This window comes from Chrysemys picta, chromosome 12 (genome assembly GCF_011386835.1).
Source record: "Chrysemys picta bellii isolate R12L10 chromosome 12, ASM1138683v2, whole genome shotgun sequence".
NCBI lineage: Eukaryota > Metazoa > Chordata > Testudines > Emydidae > Chrysemys > Chrysemys picta.
This window is the reverse complement of record NC_088802.1, coordinates 56,746,918-56,767,050: the sequence shown is the minus strand read 5'-3', so window position 1 is coordinate 56,767,050 and position 20,133 is coordinate 56,746,918. Positions and strand designations below refer to the sequence as shown.

At 47.7% G+C, this 20,133-nt stretch overlaps 1 protein-coding gene across 3 annotated transcripts in view; it reads right to left on the bottom strand.

Moving 5' to 3' along the window:
• Window positions 1-20,133, bottom strand: part of DNAH17 (dynein axonemal heavy chain 17) — an 80,786-nt gene that overhangs the window by 26,517 nt on the left and 34,136 nt on the right. Inside the window, exons 38-56 of one of the 3 annotated variants that reach the window (XM_042840919.2) lie at window positions 19,949-20,087; window positions 19,164-19,391; window positions 18,109-18,246; window positions 17,067-17,199; window positions 16,596-16,723; window positions 16,313-16,461; window positions 15,875-16,157; window positions 13,206-13,379; window positions 11,343-11,550; window positions 11,079-11,244; window positions 9,961-10,063; window positions 9,521-9,668; window positions 7,573-7,664; window positions 7,233-7,394; window positions 5,895-6,059; window positions 5,504-5,695; window positions 3,398-3,664; window positions 1,785-1,946; window positions 283-516 (exon numbers count right to left, since the gene is read on the bottom strand). In XM_042840919.2, the coding sequence (XP_042696853.2) occupies window positions 283-516; window positions 1,785-1,946; window positions 3,398-3,664; window positions 5,504-5,695; window positions 5,895-6,059; window positions 7,233-7,394; window positions 7,573-7,664; window positions 9,521-9,668; window positions 9,961-10,063; window positions 11,079-11,244; window positions 11,343-11,550; window positions 13,206-13,379; window positions 15,875-16,157; window positions 16,313-16,461; window positions 16,596-16,723; window positions 17,067-17,199; window positions 18,109-18,246; window positions 19,164-19,391; window positions 19,949-20,087 (3,271 nt within the window). Of the gene's footprint in view, window positions 1-282; window positions 517-1,784; window positions 1,947-3,397; window positions 3,665-5,503; window positions 5,696-5,894; window positions 6,060-7,232; window positions 7,395-7,572; window positions 7,665-9,520; window positions 9,669-9,960; window positions 10,064-11,078; window positions 11,245-11,342; window positions 11,551-13,205; window positions 13,380-14,436; window positions 15,834-15,874; window positions 16,158-16,312; window positions 16,462-16,595; window positions 16,826-17,066; window positions 17,200-18,108; window positions 18,247-19,163; window positions 19,392-19,948; window positions 20,088-20,133 lie in introns of those variants that run through there. The other 2 variants (XM_065562897.1, XM_065562898.1) reach the window with 2 other exon arrangements.

The following is a 20,133-nucleotide window of genomic DNA, read 5'->3' as shown; positions in this document are numbered from 1 at the left end:
ACGTGTGTGCAGAATGGGGCTCTCAAGGCCACCCCAAGAATGATGTCACTGCTCACCCAATGTTTCCAATATAGAGAACAAAAGCAGTGGGACTTACAGTAGCACGCGGAATGGGGATGGATCCCAGACATGGGCTCCCTGCCCATTTGCTGTAACTGACCCTGGTCTCTGCCAAGATGAAGAGAACTAGAACATTTCATATCTCATTAGCAGCCCCATGCACTGACCACCAAAACCTGGGGATCAGAATGGAGGGGTGAAGGTGTCCCTGGACACACGCACCTGGGAAGCAGTACTCTGAAGTTTCATTAAGCCGTTCTCCAACCTGTCGATTTTTGCAATGAGCTCTCTTCTCTTTTTAAAGAGCAGATTCTGGTAAAGTTTGATCTGTTCCAGAAAGGTTTTCGGGGTTGTATAGTTATAGCGCCTCTCGGTGGCTAGGTAGACTTTGGACATCTCATTTACAGTTTTGTGGACATAGGCCATGAACTGACTGATGGAGAGCTTGACGTCTGGCTGCAATAGGACCATACATGTCATCAGTTACCCCGTTACTAAATACAGGCTCATTATAGACATTCAATGCAAACCCCTGCCTTCATGTAACGTGACAGTTACTTATTTAAATACCAACACCCAGGGTAGGCAAAATAACACCAACTTGCCCACGGCATTGCTGTACATCAAATAGCAGAATAATCATTGCAAATATGAGGTAAGTTATCACAATTATTATTATTCAGGTCCTTCACTTTTGCATTCCTCAAATTCTGTATGTTCTGCAGATAACCTTTGGTGCATTAGCAGAGGGCCCAGTTTTCCAACTATTGGATTTCCCGGGGTATTCTGTGTGTGTGTTTGACAGGAACCAAAGGAGAAAAGAGAGAAGAAGGTTTATCCACCATCTGTGCTTGGCAAGAAGGCTGCAGCTGTTCCTTTCCTTCCTACTGTGAACTCTGTGTACAAATTCACAGCCTGAGGTTTCTACAGCATCTGAACACCTTTGAATTCAGCTAAAATGAAGCAGAGAAGCTGCAGTGGAGCTTTCCAAGAGTTCTCATGTTCGCAGTTGGGTCAATACCCCTTGGCGTGAGGAGGGCAAAGCAGCCAGTGCACTGAGATTGGCTGATGGCTCATGTGACCACGAAGTGGGACTGTTCTTAATGTTTCCTCTGAATACTGTGTGGGTGCCTCAGTTTCTGTCACCTGGCAACTAATGGCCAGGCCCTTCCCCCCTGCAAGGACCTGCTGGCCCTGGGAAAGGAACTCAGCAGAGAAGGAGGGGCTGGAGGGGGTTTCAGTTTGGGGCTGGCTGGGGACGGGGAGTGAGTGCAGATGGGGGTGTCTGGCTCGCTGGGCCCCAGAATGGACCCGGCTGAGGGATCCCGTTCTTTGTACCTACAAGCTCTGTTTTAGACCATGTTCCTGTCATCTAATAAACCTCTGTTTTACTGGCTGGCTAAGAGTCACGTCTGACTGCAAAGTGGGGGTGCGTACAGGGCCTCTGGCTTCCCCAGGACCCCGCCTGAGCGGACTCGCTGTGGGAAGCGCACGGAGGGGCATATGCTGAATGCTCCAAGGTGAAGCCGTGTGAGCTTCTTGCCCTGAAGACAGTCTGCTCCGAGGGAGAGGAGGCTCCCCAAAGTCCTGACTGGCTTTGTGGGGAGCAGTTCCAGAGCATCGCCCAGGGACTCCGTGACAGCTCAATCGTTGCCCATCAGACTGGTTCGTGACACCCGCTGCTAGGGACCACAGCACTTCAGGCCAAGCAGGCAACTGCTCACCTCAATTCCCTCCGTTTCCTCCAAGAATCTGCCACTGACGGACACCAGAGCATCTTCAGGCCATTCATGGAACCAGTCTATGGCCGCACAGTTGACCACAGCAGGGAATTTCCTTGCACGTACCCGCAGCGTAGAACCCACAGGAGAGAAGCACAGGATGACCTGGGACCATAGCACATTACAGCACATGTGACAAGCTGGCATCAAAACAGAAAGATGAACACAGGGGCCAGACGTGCTGCTGCACCCAGCACCTGTTCAGCACAGCTTAGGGGTCTCCTTGCCCGACCTTGCAGCTGGCTCTGCGCTGGCCTGGTGTAATGCAGCTGAAAGGCTGGTCTAACCAATGCCAGCTGCCTGTATCCTCCATGGAGCTGGGGATCACTACAGCGCAGTGGTGCTCTAGCCAGGGTCCCCTCACACGCTCCACAAGGGCTGCTGTCTCCACACCAGCTGTGGACTCCTTAAAGCCAGCATACACCTCAGCTGGAGACCCCCAGCCAGGGTACAGCCCGTCTGTGCTGCTGGCGTGGGAGAGAACCTGGTGCACATTCTCCACTTGCGTTTATCACATCACATGGGCTAAGCATAACCCAGTGCAGAGTCACTTCCCTGTGGGCCAGGCTCGCTGCCACACTGCTCGGGAGGCCCCGGGGGATGGAATCTGCCTCTAGCTACATCACGGTTTGCTACCGCTGCCCATCACCATAGTATCTGAGCTCTCTCTCATCTGGTGTGTGGGAGTCAGTGTGATCAGCCCCGAGACCACCCCTGCAGCCCCCAGCACGGGGGCATGTTGGGTAGGGAGGGGAGGAGGTGTGGCTGGAGCATCCTGATCTTCAGCTGTCCTCCACTGACTCAGAGCTCCCCAGGCTAGGCAGAAAATCAGGGAGACTCAGCCCCTCCGTGCTGCACTGAGCGAGAACTGTGTGCAGCAGGTGACCTGGTCCCACATGTATAACAGCCACTCGCAACAGAGAGATGCAGATTTGGACATGACAATCAAAATCTGCCCCTGGGAATGGCACATGACAGCATCAGGGCAGGAACATCGAAATGGCAGGTTAATAGGCGTGGATGAAAGCATTAACTCCGACGTCACTCTTTACCACTGTGAAGAGTAGGAAACTCCAGCACCCAACCAACAAGTTATCCCCAAACTGCCTCTCACTCTACATGCCCAAAACCACGCCCCCAAGGTCTGTGGATTTGGGGCCATATCTTCAGAAGAGTTCAGCACTCACCTGCGGGACCAGATCTTTAAAACACCAGCTCCCACTTAGGTGCTTGATACTGCTGGATACTGAACTCTTTGAAAGTCCATCTCTAGATGGCCAGCTCCCCGATGGGAGTGAGCGCAGTTTATTTACACACACACAGGTCTGAGTGGGCAAATATTTAGAATGCAAAACTTGCACACTCACGAGCGTGGAGGTAAACATTTAGGGCCTGGGCTGAGGTTACTTTGAAAATGGGTTTCACTAGAAGTTATCACAATATAATACAAACAGGCAGATAGCAATGCTTGGGCACTGGTTCCTAAAAGCTCTGGGGTGAAGACAAAGTCAGAACTGCTGGGAGCCCATGTACATTCTAAACAGACTCACTCCTACCTTTAACTGCCGCCTGACTTTGTCTATAAAGAATTTCCAGCAGTTTTCCCTTGTATCTTGCATTCCAATAGATTTCACTTGTGGCCTCATGGCACCGATAATATTTTCCACTTCGTCGTCCTGAAAGAGTCCTGGGATCTCTCCAGAGGCTAAGAGATCATTGATCAAGACCAGGAATTGCTCCTCAGCAACCTGTGAATCTGTCATTAGGAATACGGTGGGTGTATTCTTCACAGCTGCTTTGATATACTGAGAGGCCAGATCCAGCTAGTGCAAAAGACAGAAACCGTTACGCCTCTGTCACCCAGAAACTTGTCCTATTAATCACGTTATCATGATTAGTTCTCCTACAGTAAGCACCTCAGTCTAGGGTAGGGTGGGAACATCTCTTCCTAGCATAAAAAGATGACAGGACTGACTGACCCAGGAGGGAATAAGGAGTCTTTGGTCAGGGCAAAGCTAGGTTCTCACGCTTAGGAAGCCACAGCTTCAGCTGGGAGCAATGGTGAGACGCAGCAGCTACAAACCTAGAGCTGGGACAAGCGCCCTTCTTGTGATCAGGACAGTCAAACTCAATAAGTCCAGAACTGCTCTGTCCAAAGACTGTGTGGGGGCAGGCAGAGTAATTCTGGCTTTTCTTACACAGGAGGAGGGTGGATGGACATCTCCTCGGCATAGCTGCTTTGAGAACTCATGGGAAAGCATGTTAATCTCCTACACTGTCACACGTGTCCAGGGAACACAGAACCGCGAGGAATCCCAGGGTCACTAGATGCCACTCTGGCTCTGCACAAACACATCTGAAACACACATGGGTTAAACATGCCTGTTTCTTGTACTTCTATTGCCAAAAGTAACTTGGAAGCGTGAAATGGGTCTGACCCTACAAACTGCTCTGTGCACATGCACAGGGTCTGGGGCCCTAGTCTGCAGTGTGCGCCCACACAGGAACGAGCCACAAAAGGGTGTATGTTGGAGATAACGTACCTAAGGGAGGCCCCAGTGTGAGACAGGCTGAAAGCCAAGTGCCTTCAGCCCCCAGAAACCCGCACCAGCAGCCCAAGCGGGAGTGCTGGCCTGGCTCATTGCTCTGGCAGTGCCACTCTTTGTTCAACGTGAGAGGTTGGTGCTGGAGGCTGAAGCAATGATACACTAGCAGAAGCAGATCCAGTGGGCGGAGAAGCAAGAACAGTAGGGAGACGGGTACGGTGACATGTCCCCTATGGTTGCTAACACATCCCTTGTTTGTTAATCTTTTTTCTACCTGGTTCTTGCCTTTATTAGTAAAGGTACAACTTCCCCTCTCTGTTTGGGCCCAAGTCTCCCTTTCCTGACCCCCAAAGCCCACTTGCCCTCCCAGCAAAGCTGGTAACTTAGCAGTCGCTATTGCAGGCACTAGAGCAGGAATACTGACTGTTTGCCTGCAGAGACCCGAGCAGCCCCACTGTGCTGTACTGAGGGGGATGCTTTCTGGTTCTCCAGCTTACAGCACATGCCTCTAATTAGCATCTACAGAAAGCAACCAGTCCTAGCCTTTCACCTGAAACACGTTGCTGCATGAGTTAAATCCAGAAATCAGCTGAGTGGAATGAGACCAGCATTGTGACCCCAGTACGCTACAATATTCCTCGTCTCATCTGCCCAGTGATCAGCTTCTCCTGCAGCCCCTCTGTCCCTTTTTCCAGGTGACTCCCTCCCCTGGGCAAGTCCGACCCCTGTGAGCTCATTGCATGGCCCTTGCCCTGTGTGTGTTTAAATCCCTCTGCTGTGCTGCACACAATGAGCTGAGCGGATGTGTATAGAAACTGCCTAGTGCTGTTCCCCTTCCCCAGTCTCTTTCTGTTCTGCGTGTGGGTCTCTCCAATGTAAGCGCCTCAGACCAGGGATTCCTTCCAAGGGTTTGGGGAGTGCCTTGCCCAGAGCGGATGCCAGCATAAATACCCGATAAATAAGATAATGGAACATGAAGCCTTCACAAGCCTATTTTTGGCCATAAGATCAATGTGAGGCGCTTGCCTAGCAGGCTTTTAGCACCATTTATCATGTCCTCTTTGCGTGAGCAGATTGGATTTCCCCAGCCAAGGGTGAAGAAAAGCCAGTGCTAACCTTGAGGTCAGGAATTCCATATCCTTTCTTCAGTGTGATCTGAAATACATCCAGAGCACTAATATAGGCTGCTAGTCGGGAAAGACTTTGCTTTCCGCTCCCTCCTACTCCCACCAATAAGGCATTCCCTCGGGGAGACTCTAATATCCGATTAATTCTGCAAATGTGAGACACAGCATCTTCAAACAGCACCTGAACAGAGCAGACAGGAGAGGCCTTTGCTAGTCTGAACCAACATAAGAGCTTGCAATGAACTCCACTACATCAAAATGAAAAGCATATGAAGCAGAGAGAGCACAGGTGTAAAAAAGTCAGATTTCACCCCAAAATGCTAGGAGAAATCTCTTGCCCTAGCATTTCACTCTTACTGCCAGTTCACACTGATACTCACCAGATTCATCACGGCATTGACCTCATTGTACGTCTCCAGGGCTTCCACTAGCAGCTTGTTCAGATACCCGGAGTCTGACACAGGGAAGTACTTGGGCTCGCCAATGCCCTGGGCAAAGTGACAGTAAATGTTGGGCTTCGCAAACAGCAGATTCTCACCAAGTTCCTAGTGAGAAACACAGATAACAAAGATATTCCACAGTGACTGGCCACCCTCACTTTCCACTAGGGCGCCCCCAGACTGTCTGTATCTCCGACCCAAATGCTGCAGTCCGTTCACAAGCACAAGGGCTGGGTGTGGGGAAATGTAAGACCTGACTCCTCCAGCCAGGGGATAGTTTTACTCCACAGCATAAAGTTTCAGCCCATCTAAGAAATACCCTGTTTCTAGGGTAGGGCCTCGACCTTGCAGCTGACTACCGAGACACTGGGGTGCACCTATGCACAGAGCCCCATTGAAGTCAATGAGGCTCTATGTGGGCACAGGGGTGTCCTTGCATACACTCAATTGCAGGATCAGGCCCTCCACCCCAATGCTGAATGACCATGTATGCTCTCACAGCCCATTATTACTTCTGCCACTAACCCTCAACTCTCCTTTTCCTCCGTCCCACTTATCGTCCTGGATGTGCAGCCAGAAGTTCAAACAGGATCACGGTGAGACCCCCTCCCTCCCTTCTCCATCACTGCAAAGGAGTCCTCCATCTTGATGGCTATCCAGGCTGTCACCTCCAGCTCCCTGCCAGGCCATCTGGGCTGAGGCCATGTCCTATCATCTCGTCTTTGTCTCCCACACCCTCCAGTCCTGAACTGGACATCAACCGTGGTCAAGAAAAACAATGGCCAGGTAGTCTTAAGCAGCACCTACCAAACCTGCTGTTCTGGAAATGAAAAGGACATCCAATCCAGGCACAGGCCAGCAAGTGCTGGAAGCCCCTTTGCAAAGGTCGATTTCATAATTCATGTGATGAGAGATAGGTTTGGAATCTACACATTGAAATCATCTCTGGAAGAGTCGGGTTCTAACTGTCAGGAGAACCCATCCATAGCGAGCGGTTACTAGCTGGCAGCTATGCTTGCCACGAACTCTACAGCTAGCACCTTGACATTCTGAGACGCACCCTAATTCCCATCCTGATAGGTAGATTATGGGTCAGCTCCAGAGGCAATATGTATGAGGCATCAATTACATATTGGTAAGTGGTACTAATTTACACTCCAAGCAGCTGGAAGGTGCAAGTTAAATGATTTAAACATCACCGCTGAACCCAGCTCTGTCACCATCACAGACTCAGCACCTCAAATCTAAAAGCTCTTAGTATTTCAAAACATGGCTTACGTCAAAGTATTTTTTACAGGTAGCTACTAGAACTCTTTCAAAGCTTTCTTTATCTTTCTCGTCAATGAGTTTATCTCCATACACTCTCTCAGCTTCATGCAGCCAGAGCCGGACTAGGTCAATCGGAGTTTTAAGGCATTCAGCAGTGGAGAACAGCAGTCCCTGCCAAACATACAAATCGGTCAGTCCTAGTTTCTTGATTGATGCTCAAAATGGAAGAGCCAGCGCTGGAGAAAGCTAACAGCAAGAGATGGCAGGGGCATGGTACATGTGGAAGTGGTAGAGAGAGAGAAGACAGACATAAATTAAAATGAAATGACTGAAATAAAACACACTCTACCTGAAATATGTTAGAGAGGTCCCGGAGGTTGAAGACATAGTGAAATTTGATGGCCGTAGGCAGAAATGTTGATGTAATTTTCTGATGTAAGGCTGTTTATGGGAAAACACCCTGAATGTGAGAGCAGCCGGATACCCGAAGAGTACACATTTTAAAGTACTCTTCAAACATGACTCGAGTTTTCATCCTCTCTGAAGTGTATCAAATAAACCAAAATTGAAATTTTTGCTTCATCATTCTTCAGTGAAAGTACTGTGTAATTTCAATGCAAAGATGAGAAAAGTGGATTTTTTCCCACACTCACTCAAAACAACAGAATAAATTTTGCTGAAACTTTAAAACAGAACCATCTTTTCATTGAGACCATGCTTGGACCATTTCACCCCAAAATAATTTATTCATCAGGTTGTGAGACACAAAATAGGAAGGTGGAGAGGAAGCTGAAACTTGACCTGAATTAAAGCCACAGCAAAACCACACAGAACCTAACCACCACAAGCATGGAACAACAATGCAACAAGAGGTTTCTTGAAACCAGTATACGTGTTACAGAACCTAGACAGAATTAGAATGAAACCAGATCATTTTCATAAGAGTTTTGTATCATTCATGGTACTGACAGGGGAGCTTTAAAAGTGTGTGTAATACAAAGAAATACTAGTGACTGACTCACAGGTTTCCTACACTGTATAGTAAGTTTATTTCAAGTGGGAGCGGAGTCTATAGTTTCACAGACCATTTACTTTACCAACTGTGTTTTACAGCTACTCATCCCGATGCCAGTAAAAATAGTGTATCATGTACAGCAGCAGAATCAACCAGATGGCCAAGATTTCCCAAATGTGGGTCTCTACAGATAAGCACTAAATCCATATTTAAGCCCCTAATAAGAGGCCTCATTTCCAAGGTGCTGAGAAACCGAAGATCCTGCTGATACACATGAAGCTGCAGGTGCTGCCAGTGGCATAGATAGGGATCTGTGTGTGTAACATTAGACATCCAGTGTAAAAAATATGTGCACACAGCAAGAGAAACAGGACACTAGAGCCCCAGGTTAAAAGCTGGACTTTGTAATGAGCCGGGGACGTGGGGCTGGGTTTCTGGGGAAAGGATTCAGCTCCCCAGGCCATGAAGCAGCAGCCTGCGGTGGTCACATAAGTACTGTGCACAGGGAGGGATTCTGTTCCATTGTTTCTGGTCTATCCAGGTTCTTATCCCGTCCTCCTCGCCAAAGCAGCCGAGCTCCTCCTAGGGGCACGTTCAGCAATGGGGCTGACACTTGTCATGTGTAGTTAGTGGCCGTGGGATACATGGAGTTGTAGATTCCTAGTCCCCACATCCCATGCATGGGAGCAAAGCAGCACTTCCCACTGCACAGGGCTCTGCAGTGCCCAGGACTGCACTCCTCCCCATAACCTGCCTCCCACTAGCATGGTGCAAGCCCATTGGCTCAGGTACATCCCAAGCTGTCTGACTCCCCTCTCCAATCCCCAGAGCAGCTCTCTGCTCCCCCCCCCCAAGGCATTGGTGTCAAGGAGCACACGCAGTAGAGAGCTGCAGTACAGGTGGGTGGAACAATCCTGCTGCAGTCCGAACATGCATTCTCTCGCTAAACAGTTCAGGTGGGATTTTCACAAGTGCTCAACGTTGGCCTAACTCTGCTTCCTTTGAGTCAGTGATAAACCTTCCATTGGCGTTCTGGGAACAGAGGTGGGGCAATGCCCAGTTCACCCTTCCACCCGCACGGGGCACAATCAATACCCTGTACAGTTCCAAAGTGCTGCACAGGACTTTTCAGGGAGGTGGTTATTTGCCCTCTTTCCGACACAGTGTGCACTTTACAAACACTGGTACAACAGATACGATAGATACTGGTGAAAAAATGAAGATAGAGATCTGCCCTATATAATGCTGCCTTTCTAAACATTAATGTGCTATTGCTGCTTACCCAGCACTCCCGCAATTAGTGGTGACAGGATCTTCTGAATGGGGACCGGAATGTTACGGATTGCCATGTGCTGTGCAAGGATGGTGCTGTAAATGGTCACAAGTGCTTCTTGGCCAGGAAAACTCACAGCAAACACACAAAAGTGTCGCTAAAACAAAGCAATTTAAAACCAAACCTGTCAGGAGAGGGCGTGACTTCCATGAGAACCCCCATGTTTCCACCTGCCACACACATTGCCTGGAAACGAACCCACCACAGCAAGTGGATGTCAGATGTCAGACACCACAAACTAGACACTCCAGCCTTCTACTAGTGTCAAAGGACCCATAAAAGGGGAGAGGAGGTAAAATCTAAAGAGAGCCAAACTGCTGGCGAAGGGGTGGCTACCACTGAGACTGAAGCTAACAAAAGCCCAACCCAATCGTTTCTCCATTGCATACCTGAAGTCTGGAGTCAATCGTAAAGGATCCAGATGTTGGATTCATGCAGGCTACATACTGACAGTTGTGAATGTCCTTTAATGTCAGCTTGTTTCTGTCATACCTAAACAGCAGGTGAAGGAGAAGGATGTGTACATGTCTTTATTCTCTGAAGACTAAAGGAGCTGTCCCTCCCGTAGTATGAACCTGGCCCCAAACAACTTTCACACACACTGATCCCTCCCAGACGCCTCTACAGAGAAGATCCAGGGGAGACGTTCATCTGCCCAGTTTCCTCTCTTGGCAGAGCATAACATCTATTGCATAGGAAAAGACATTTTTTGCTGTCCAGAAAATAGTTACAACTCAGGGCAGTTCTACACTTAAAACACTGCAGCGGCAGAGCTGCACTGCTGTAGCACTTCAGTGAAGACACTAATAGGCCAATGGAAGAGTTTCTTCTGTCCGCATAGTTAATCCACTCTGCGAGAGGCGGGAGCTGTGTCGATGGGAGAAGCTCTCCCACCAACGTAGTGCTGTCTACACCAGGGGTTAGGTCGATAAAATGGCATCACTCCAGGGTTGGATTTTTCACATCCCTGAGCAATGTAGTTATACCAATATACGTTTATAGTGTAGACCTGGCCTAAGAGTAAAAGTAGGAAAGGCCAGTGAGATGGACCCACTGCTCCAATGCCACTGGGCAGCACGTCTAGGGGGGCTCACACTGGGCTCGCTATTGGCAATTCTGGACGGTCCTGGTCTCTAGAGATCTCGTGATCCAGAACTGCTATGTTATGGATCATTCTCTTTGTGTACTTCAAATGTGCTGACCTAAGACTCAGAAGCCCCAGTTCCAATTCCTTGCTCTGCCATAGACTACCTGTGTGATCTTAGCCAACTCCCTCAGTCTCTCTGTGCCTCCGTTCCCATCTGTACAATGGGGATAATAGCACTGCCCTCCCATACCTTGTGAGGATAAATACACCAAAGATTATCAGGCACTCAGATACTCTGGTGATGGGGCCAGATACACTCCTTAGACAGACACACAGACCCCATCACCACAGTGGCATAATCTGAGCAAGAGTAATTCAACACATGGATGAAACAACTGAAGAGTTTAGCTACACAATTACCAGTGCCCATGGTCTATATGCTGCCTGATCAGTGTATGAGGAGCTACAGTGCCATATTTGTCCACTTCAGGCATATTCATATCATCTATGAAGTAAATAAGCTTCTTTGTGCCCGGAGGACCAAAATTTCTCCCGGATTTCTTCTCCAAGGGCTTCTCGAGAATAGCTGCAGAACGACAGCAACACCAATCCAATAACTTGTGCAGTCATTGCTTCCCGGTAAGATGAGCCTGTTTTCAGGCTGTTTCCGGCTAAGCACCTTACCCTGCAGCATGGCCGAGGTCGTGTAGAAGTTAAAGGGGACAGCCTGCAACAGGTAGTCCTCAGTGTTCAGAGACTGCAGTTTGTCCACCATCATGACTGACTTCCCTGTACCTGCATTCCCCACTAACATCACAGGCCATTTCTTTGCCACTAGCAAATCCATAAAATAGCGAATTCGGATGGTTTCTGTCGTATGGACCACGGAAGCCTGTTGAAAAGTCATCAATGAAATAAATTATTTTAATCAAGTTTAGTCAAACTGGGTTTGATGATAGATTGTATCTGAAAGTGAGATATGGAAATGCTTGTGCGTGAACATCTCAGGAGCCGGATTCTTCGAAAGGTTCTGCAGTTACAATTGGGGCTTGCGGTTACAGAACTGAACAGGCTCCAAATACGGTTTCCGAAAACCCCAGCCCTTGTCTTCCCAGCTTTGCAGTCAGTCAATGCACTGACAGGCTTTCCCCCTTTACTGGGGTTTTCAACATGTACAAAGCTAGAGTACAGCTTGTGAACCAGGAGCACATTGTATCCAGGTGAGAAACGAGCCTGTTGATTACAGCGACTGTTTCCTCAGAATCAGCCATTGGCATGGGAGCACTGAAGGCTTCATCCTGCAGTAAGCAGCCCAGGAGACGGCAGTAGAACAGCTCACATGAGTATGGGCTGTCAGATCAGGCCCTAGATTCCTGAGGCCTGTGTAAACCCAGGACAAGCAGCAAATGCTCCCAGAAATAGGACGTTAATGGCCAACTTCGCTCCGGTCTCAGCAAACCATTGCAGAGGAGCCCTTTCCCAGAGCTGCTTCCTTCCCAGCAGGAGCAGATTTCCAAGACAAAACCGTTGAGTGCAGGGCACCATGAATACTGTGCAACGCCTGCGCCTAGAACGTTACCTTACCCCCAAATACTGACGCTCCAGGAAACCCAGACGTCAGCACTTCATAGTTGCAATGCTTGTGCCAATGATTTTCTTAACCATGCCAAATACAGCCTGGGCTCTGCTGTATTTCCTCCTCAGTATTTCTGTTAAAATGTGTAGTCTTTTGGACCTCGTTATGCTCCCATAGCACGCCAACCGGACAGGCATTATACTCAGCTCCTTGTTCCAGTGCTCATGTAATGCTGGGCAGGGTTGCTGTGCTTGTGATATATTTGGGCTGTGCTCCGTAGACTTTTCGCTGACCCTAAGTGCAAGCTGAAGCCTGCGACTCAGACACAGCAAAGCCTGGTTTGTGTGTACAAGGTAAGGTTACTGAGCTGGTGCCTGGAGTCAGAGTTGGGAAGCTCCACTCCCACTATTTGCATTTGTTAATTAACTCTTTCTTTAAGCCAAGTGCAGCATGCTTTGCCCCTATTTGCCATCTGACTTTTTTTCATTTCCTGAGGGTTAATAGTCTGGAGCCAATATGCACTTGGGAGATGCTCAAGTCTCCCTCCTGTTTGGGCATCCATAATTCCCATATGTTCCCTCCCAGTTTTTCTGCCCCAGGTCTGGAAACAGGTGTTTAAAGACAGGATTGAGAGCACAAAACACACCACAGTGAGGGACACCTGAGATGTGTATGAAATAAACAATAGCCATAGGACTTGCCCAGTGTAATCAGAGTACATTACCATCTTGCATCCTAAATATCAGACTGACTGACCTACGTCACTGGCTGAACTTGCATAGCCAGAGGTTTAGTAATGGAAATAAAATAACCCATGCGTATGCCATGCTGTTCTTGTACCTTATTATGATATTGTCTGCAAGAGCTTGCATAATTTATCAAGACGCCCTTTACTCCAGTGTGGAGGGGGGCAATAAATTAGTAAGTAAAGTAAAAAGAAAGAATCAAGGAAGATCATTTTTGGGAATTACCTGTAAGGGAATGTCTGGGTCCAGCTCAAATGTTGGCACTTTATCATTCCAAAGCATGAATTTCTTACTTTCTGGATCTATGTAATAGTCAAAAATAGTCCCTTGAGACGGAAACTTGATGGTTTTAAATTCATTCACCCACCATTTACTGAACTCTACACGATAGTCCACCAGCTGAGGAGGAGAAAAACAAGCTCATTATACAGTTTCTATTGCCTTTGAGGGACATGTTCAGTTAGTCACTCTGGCCCAAGGCTTTGCAGCACAGGCTGTTTGGAGCCGAGATGGATTCTGCGTGCTTAGGTGGCATTGAAACACCTTTGTGGAGTGCTTTAGAGTAAAGCACAGAAGTCTAGCATGCCTGCCCCTGCAGGAGCCAGATACAAACATCTTTACTCAGCCAAAGCCAGGGTAAAGTAATCTCCCCACAGCCAATTCCATAGAGGAAGATGAAAAACACTGTCTCCCTCTCAGCTCCAGCCCTGGCCTTCAAGAACCTGCCTCAGCCCCCTGCTCTCCAGAGTGTGAACTCGTGCTGCATAGTGAGAGGGGGGATTAAATAATTCTCCCCAGCTGGCAGAATCCAGCTCCCTGGCCAATTCTTGCTCTCAGGCCAGGCAACTCTTTTACACGATTAGTTTGCAGAGTATGACCACACTTAACTTCTCCCCCTCGTGCCTTCATAACAGGGTCATGCACTATAACGTACAGAACAGTTCATTAAAAGATTGTTATACAGAAGATAGGGATCAACTGTTTGCCTTGTCCACCCAGAATTGAACAAGGACTCAGCCAGGGAGATTCAGGTTAGATATCAGGAAACACTTTCTAACTCTAAGGGTAGCTAAGGTCTGGAACAGGCTCCCAAGGGAGGCTGTGGAATCGTTCACTGCAGGTTTTTAAGAACAGGCTGGACAGGGATGGTCTAGATTGACTTGGTCCTGCCTCAGTGAGAGGGGCTGGACTAGATGACCTCCTGAGGTCCCTTCCAGCTGGACATTTCTATAGTTCCCTTTGTGTATTTGCCAAAGAGCATGTCACAGTTCCCAAAGACTCCCTTGGATTTGGGCTTAGACATTAAAACATGCACATTTATATTTACTGACACGTTCTATGTTCAGCCCTAGATCTCAAAGTGCTTTACAGACAAGTGTAAATATGATTATCCCCATTGCATTCACAGGGTCATCAAGCATCATTGTATCATTTGGCCTCGTATCTCGTGACTCACCTTTGTGAACTCGCATGAACTAGCAAAGTGACATAGGTGGGCATGATACTCATACATACTTTCCCCTTCTCACTGATGTGCTTGACAGAAGGTATATTGACCACAGTTAATGTTTTTATGTGATTTAAAGTACCTCGTAAGGGCTGTTTTTGCTTTCTTATTCCTTGCTATCCCCAATGTCAGGCAATGTTTTTAAAATATGGCACATCTCACGTCCAGAAAAGTGTCGGATCGTAGCTTTTTTTGTGGTAGAGTCAGCTTCCTTCATCACAACAAACAGCTTTTCTAACCTTTCAAGCCAAAGTTTCCATCTGTGTCTCAGACTGGAATGAGATTCATGGACAGGAAACTCAGGACAGTTCGGGAACTTTTTTTTCTTTTTTTTAAGTGGAGACTGCAGTCTAGCAAAGCGTGTCTGCGGCTGTGAGAGATGAGGCAGACCCTGGATAGATTTCTTGTCACAGACCTTGGTTAGCAGTGTTCTGTGAACACTGTTCTGTGTGTTCAAGCTTTCTGATGCAGCCTGGCGGATACGCCACACTTCGAACGGCACACGGGGTCCGGCGGAGCTAGGCACATTCGCTGCCGTGATGATTACAGCATGCGAGGAGAGGTCTCTGCCAGTACAGCAGAGAGACTATTGTTCTTATGGGCAGCTCATCCCTTCTTTTCTTATGTTGTGGGGTTTTGTTTGTTTTCTGGTTCTTGTTGATCCTTGTGGCCAGTGCTGTGTCCTCGCTGGTTAGGAGCTTCTGGGATGAACTGCTCAGACACCGTTCAAGTGAGAGTCCCCAGGCTACCGGGTCCATCCTGCAGCACCCACTCTTTGTAGCTAAGGGAACTCCCTCTCCCACCAGTCAGAACCAAAGCCTGGAATGGACTCCTGTGACCTAGCTGCTGCACTTGCTACTCTAAAAGACTGGCACAGATCTCGGAATGGATTCCCCATAAACACTACGGCAGCCAACGCTGCTCCTGTGTTCAGAACATAGGAACTGCCAGACTGGATCAGAGCCACGGTCTATCTAGGCCAGTGTCCTGTCAGTCTTTAATAGTGGCTAGAACCAGATGCTTCAGCAGAAGGTAAAAGAACCCCCATTTCATTGCAACTATGAACTAATTTCCCTTTTGCTCTTTTTGTTTTCCATGACTCAGAAATCAAAAATCATTTAAAAATACAAACCGCCTTTTTTTTTTCCCAGTCACAAACCGCAGAAATCTCGTTTGATTTCCTCAACATTTTCCAGACAAATTCTATGGTAGGCTTAGACTAAGCATGAGATATTTCAGAACCAAATAAAATAAAAAAAAGACAGGCGATTGAGTAGCATTAACTCTGGGGTCAACACTTCAGCCTGTTCAAGCAAAGAGATCTAAAAAGAAAATTTTTTGTTACCGTCCAAGTTTAACTGGCCTTATATTACAAGCTGTCACTAACCTGGTCTTGAAACATTGCTCCTCCAAATGCCCAGAAACACGCAAAAACAAAGTACAGTTCATATAGCTCTTTTGAGGAGTCTGGAGGCGTGTTAGTTGGAGTCAGGAGACATTCCAGCAGATACAGTATGGTTTGTATGACAGTAATTTCAGGGACTGGGGTAATCTTCTTGAACCCAAACCTCAGTTTATCTAGACATGTAGGCAGGTATTTATCAAACAGAATCATTAAGTTGGCTTTTTCAGACTGTACATTTCGCTTCTCAATCCAGCTGCTTACCACACTACAAAATAATGGACATATTTCACATTTCAACATATGGCAGTAAGTAAATATAACAGTAATAAGCCTTTTCCTGCTGTGCTATGGGAAAACGTGCTGCACTTTGAAATGCATGGCATTCACACTTCAAAGAGGGGAATGTGAAACAGAACTCACGGGTTCCAGCCCAGATCCGCAGGGTTGATGTAAAGAATTCCAGCCCTGGATACTGTTGCTGGCGTTGCTGTCCTCAGGTGGCTGATCTCAAAGAGGAGTCTCATGGTGGGATTTAGTGGGATTCGCTCATTGCTCGCTAAGGTGAGCACCTAAGATGAAGACAACCAGACAGAAAAAACCATGTCGTTCCGCAGGAGCAGAAATACACATGAGCTGGTTAATTTAAAATCATCCTCAAGTGAAGTTCTCTGATTTTTAACTCCAATAGCATCTCAGTACTGACCTTATTATCATCCATGACAGTATTCAGAGATTCAATCCACATGGGATCTATATCTCCATCGAGAATGATCCATTTGGGACCAAGGTGAGTGATGTTAGCCAAGTCTCGCATCGTTGTAGAAAACAGACCTGCCCAACACAAACGGTGTCTTTGCTTGTTTTTTCTTTCTAGTACTTGGTTTCTTCATTTAAGCTAAATTGTTCAGGAGGAGGTGGTCAAGAAGCAGCCACAATAGTTCCTCAATAAACCTGCCAGCCTTGCTAAAAATTTTCCCTTCTAATTCTAGGAAGAGGCCAAAGAAAAGATCTTCCCATTTCTACAGTCATTTTTAAAAGGTTTATGTATTGTTATGAATGAACTGCTTGCTGAGGTTTTTGAAATGCCAACATTTTCATTCAGTATGATTTACAGTAAATGCAGCTACTTAAACACTATTAGAGTGCATTGATTGGAAGACGGTCGATTTCTTACCATCTTTCCATTCTCTAGTAGCTGGATGAATAACTCCAAATAGCTCATCACAGGTTACAGCTTTAGGGTCAAGGTCCACAGCAACGGGCCTTTTTTTCAAGGTTTGGTAAGTCTTATTCAGGGATTTCAGTACCTACAAGGAAAGATGGACATGCTCATACGGGACTGCGGTTCTCTAAAGAAGGCATCTACATCCTTTGACATGGTCTCTTGGGACTAAGCAATGAAAGCCACAGAAAAGAGTGGTAGTCTTCCCCCTTATCTGATAGGCTTTGGCCCTATGTCACAAATGGAGGCCATGGAACCACTGAAGATGTCTAGGCCCCTCCGAATGGCCGAAAGCCAGTGAACAGCAGCAGCTGGAACTACTGCTGAACAAGATGATGGACATTTCCTTCAGAGCAGGCAATCTCCCACCCTAGAGCACACTGCGCTCTCTTCACTCTGAAACGAACTGGCTCTCAGAAGTGAAAGTGCCAGCTCCTCTCTTTTAATGAAGATCTGAAATTCAGGCCTTCCTGAATGATCAGCAATCTCCCCTTGCCGACACTCCTCCACTCTTCACCTCTCCTGCTAACAGGCCGGGCACCTACTGTCCTCTCAAAAGGCCTCATTCCAAACCCATTGAAATCAGTGGAAAGACTCCGATTGACGTAGTGGGTTTGGATCCCTAGGTGCCAGGGGAGGAACATGAATTTCCTGCCCATGCGTAATGCACTGGCCACGTGGTTGTGATCACGGCTCCCACTACTTCTACCAGCAGCACAGACCTGGTGCCCACAGGGAAGGAGGACGCTGTGTAGAAGTGGCACTTCCTTTACCATTACACTTTGCTTTTTGAAATGTCATAATTAGGCTTGCTCATAGTTCCAAGGTTTTGCCTGCTCCCGGTCAGCATTAGACATCTGAGGTGGGAGGAGTGAGGAAACTAGGAAATGTATTTTAATCGGAGAAGGGCTCACTAGCTCCTAGAGTTTGGAAAAAGCCTCCGCAAGAAATCTCTGCCCATTTAGTCTGCCCCCCTCTCCCCACTGCCCCGTACCTGGGTCTTGCCACTGCCTGCGTTGCCAATGACAAACACCGAGTGTCTCACTTGGAGTAGCTCCTCAAGCTGCACCACCTTCAGCACAAAGCTCTCTTCTGCCTGCAGCTTGAGCTCAAGGATGGACTGCTTAATAATCTGTGACGTTCAGAAAAGATAGGAGAGCTTGTCCTGATCCACTGCACAGAACAGAGTCACTATACAGATCACAGCTACTACGTCCTTAGGAGGAACCAGCCTTTGAGGGTGGGGAGGTGCAAGTTAAAGGGGGGATATCACAGGGTGACATTGGCCCTTTGAGAGAGAGCAAGGACTGTGACTCACCAGCTCAGTGCAGTTGGGTTTAAAAGAAGGTACCTGGGCCATATAAATGTGGGAGAGCCTGGAAACAGGACAGGCGCATCAGTGCGGAAAGAGGCCAGTGAGAGAGAGAGACTCTGCAGGCCCTCCCTGGGATGATGGAGGAACTGTCTAGGAGGCCAGCACAGGGCTAGTTTGCTGACTATCCTGTCTAGAGAGCAAGTGCCATAAGGCTGAAAATGGCAGAGGGCTAGGAAGCTAGTGGAGGGGCTAGCCCGCTGGCCGGACTGGAGAGGGCTGAAGGCTGAGAGATGCCTTGAGAGCTGAAGCTGGAGGCCCAGAGAGGGCGGAAGGCTGGGAGTGAGGCATGGGGAGAGACACTGGGGCTGGACTGGAGAGCTAGGTGTAGTGAGACACACCGGGGCGGGACGTGGCGGGTTGCATATACTGTTTGGACTGTGCTGGGGAATTCTGGATTATGGTTGAGGGACTTTCGTTAGGATTTATGTATATGGGACATGTGTAATAAATTGACCCTGTAAGGACTATATATAATTGGAAAGCCTTTAAGGGCTATTTCTGGGGACTCTGAAGGGGAAACTGAGGCAGACAGGTTTGTTGTGCCGCAACCTGCTGCAGGAGGACATGCCAGGTGGGTGTTGCCCTATGATAGGAAAAAATAGGAGACCCAAGAGCTACCTCCCACAAATAATCTGAATACCAAAGGTCAGCAAGGCCCGTGCCTGTGCATTCACCTTTTCAAAGTTCAGATCCCGTTTTCTAGGTACGTCCAGTGCTGGGAAAAGGTCTCCAATTAGTCCCATGAACACCGGCAAGTCATCCGTCACAATCTTGGGGATGTTGAAGTCTCGTAAAGCTCTCATTAGGACTTGATCCTCCGGACGGCCAGGGTCGCCTCTCTTCAAGGAGCCTGCTACCACCAGCACAGACTTAATCGCTCTCAAGCCCCAGTCATAATGATCCTGGCAAACAGTGAGCAAAGCCTTACATTGCATTTGGGTGAAATAAAATGGTTTTAAATAAAAGAACCAGAAAAACCACAACACCATCCCAAAAAACCTAAACTCCAAAACGTCTCCACAGCACCCAGAAGAAATGCCATTAAGTGTGTGTATTTGCAGGGGAAACGCCGTTCAACACAGGGATGAACGAAACCCTAGCCACCTTTGGCTGGGTAGTGTGTTTTGCTTCCCTGGAAGCAGATTTCCATTAGCTTTTAAGTCAATTGACATGAACAATGTGAGGATGGAACCATCTGTACAGGCTTTATTCTACTTGTAAGCACCGTGCTGCATCTCTTCATTTTCCTGCTGCCTGTCCATGCCGCAGGCAGGCTGAGTCTGTCAGAAGTCACATCAGTGTCTGAGTGGAATTTTCCAGCAACGTAGCTTAAAATGCTTGGAAAAATATAGGCCAAGTTGCTACGAATAACTTGTGATTTTTTAAAAGATATGGATGTCAGATTTTAAAAGAGATCAACTCTTCCTACTCAAAGAGCCATGGACTAATATTACATTACCTGCTTAGAAAGCAGCTCTTTGCATAGTGTATAGAGAGTAATAAACTTTCTAGCAAGAAGTCTGGCATCGAGAAAACCTTCTGCAACAAGCATGATTTCACAGATAAGCTCAAAATCCGGGACAACCATAGCACAGGGTCTAAAGGAAACAAGGTGAACAAAGTTCCATGTCAAATTTTGAGAAA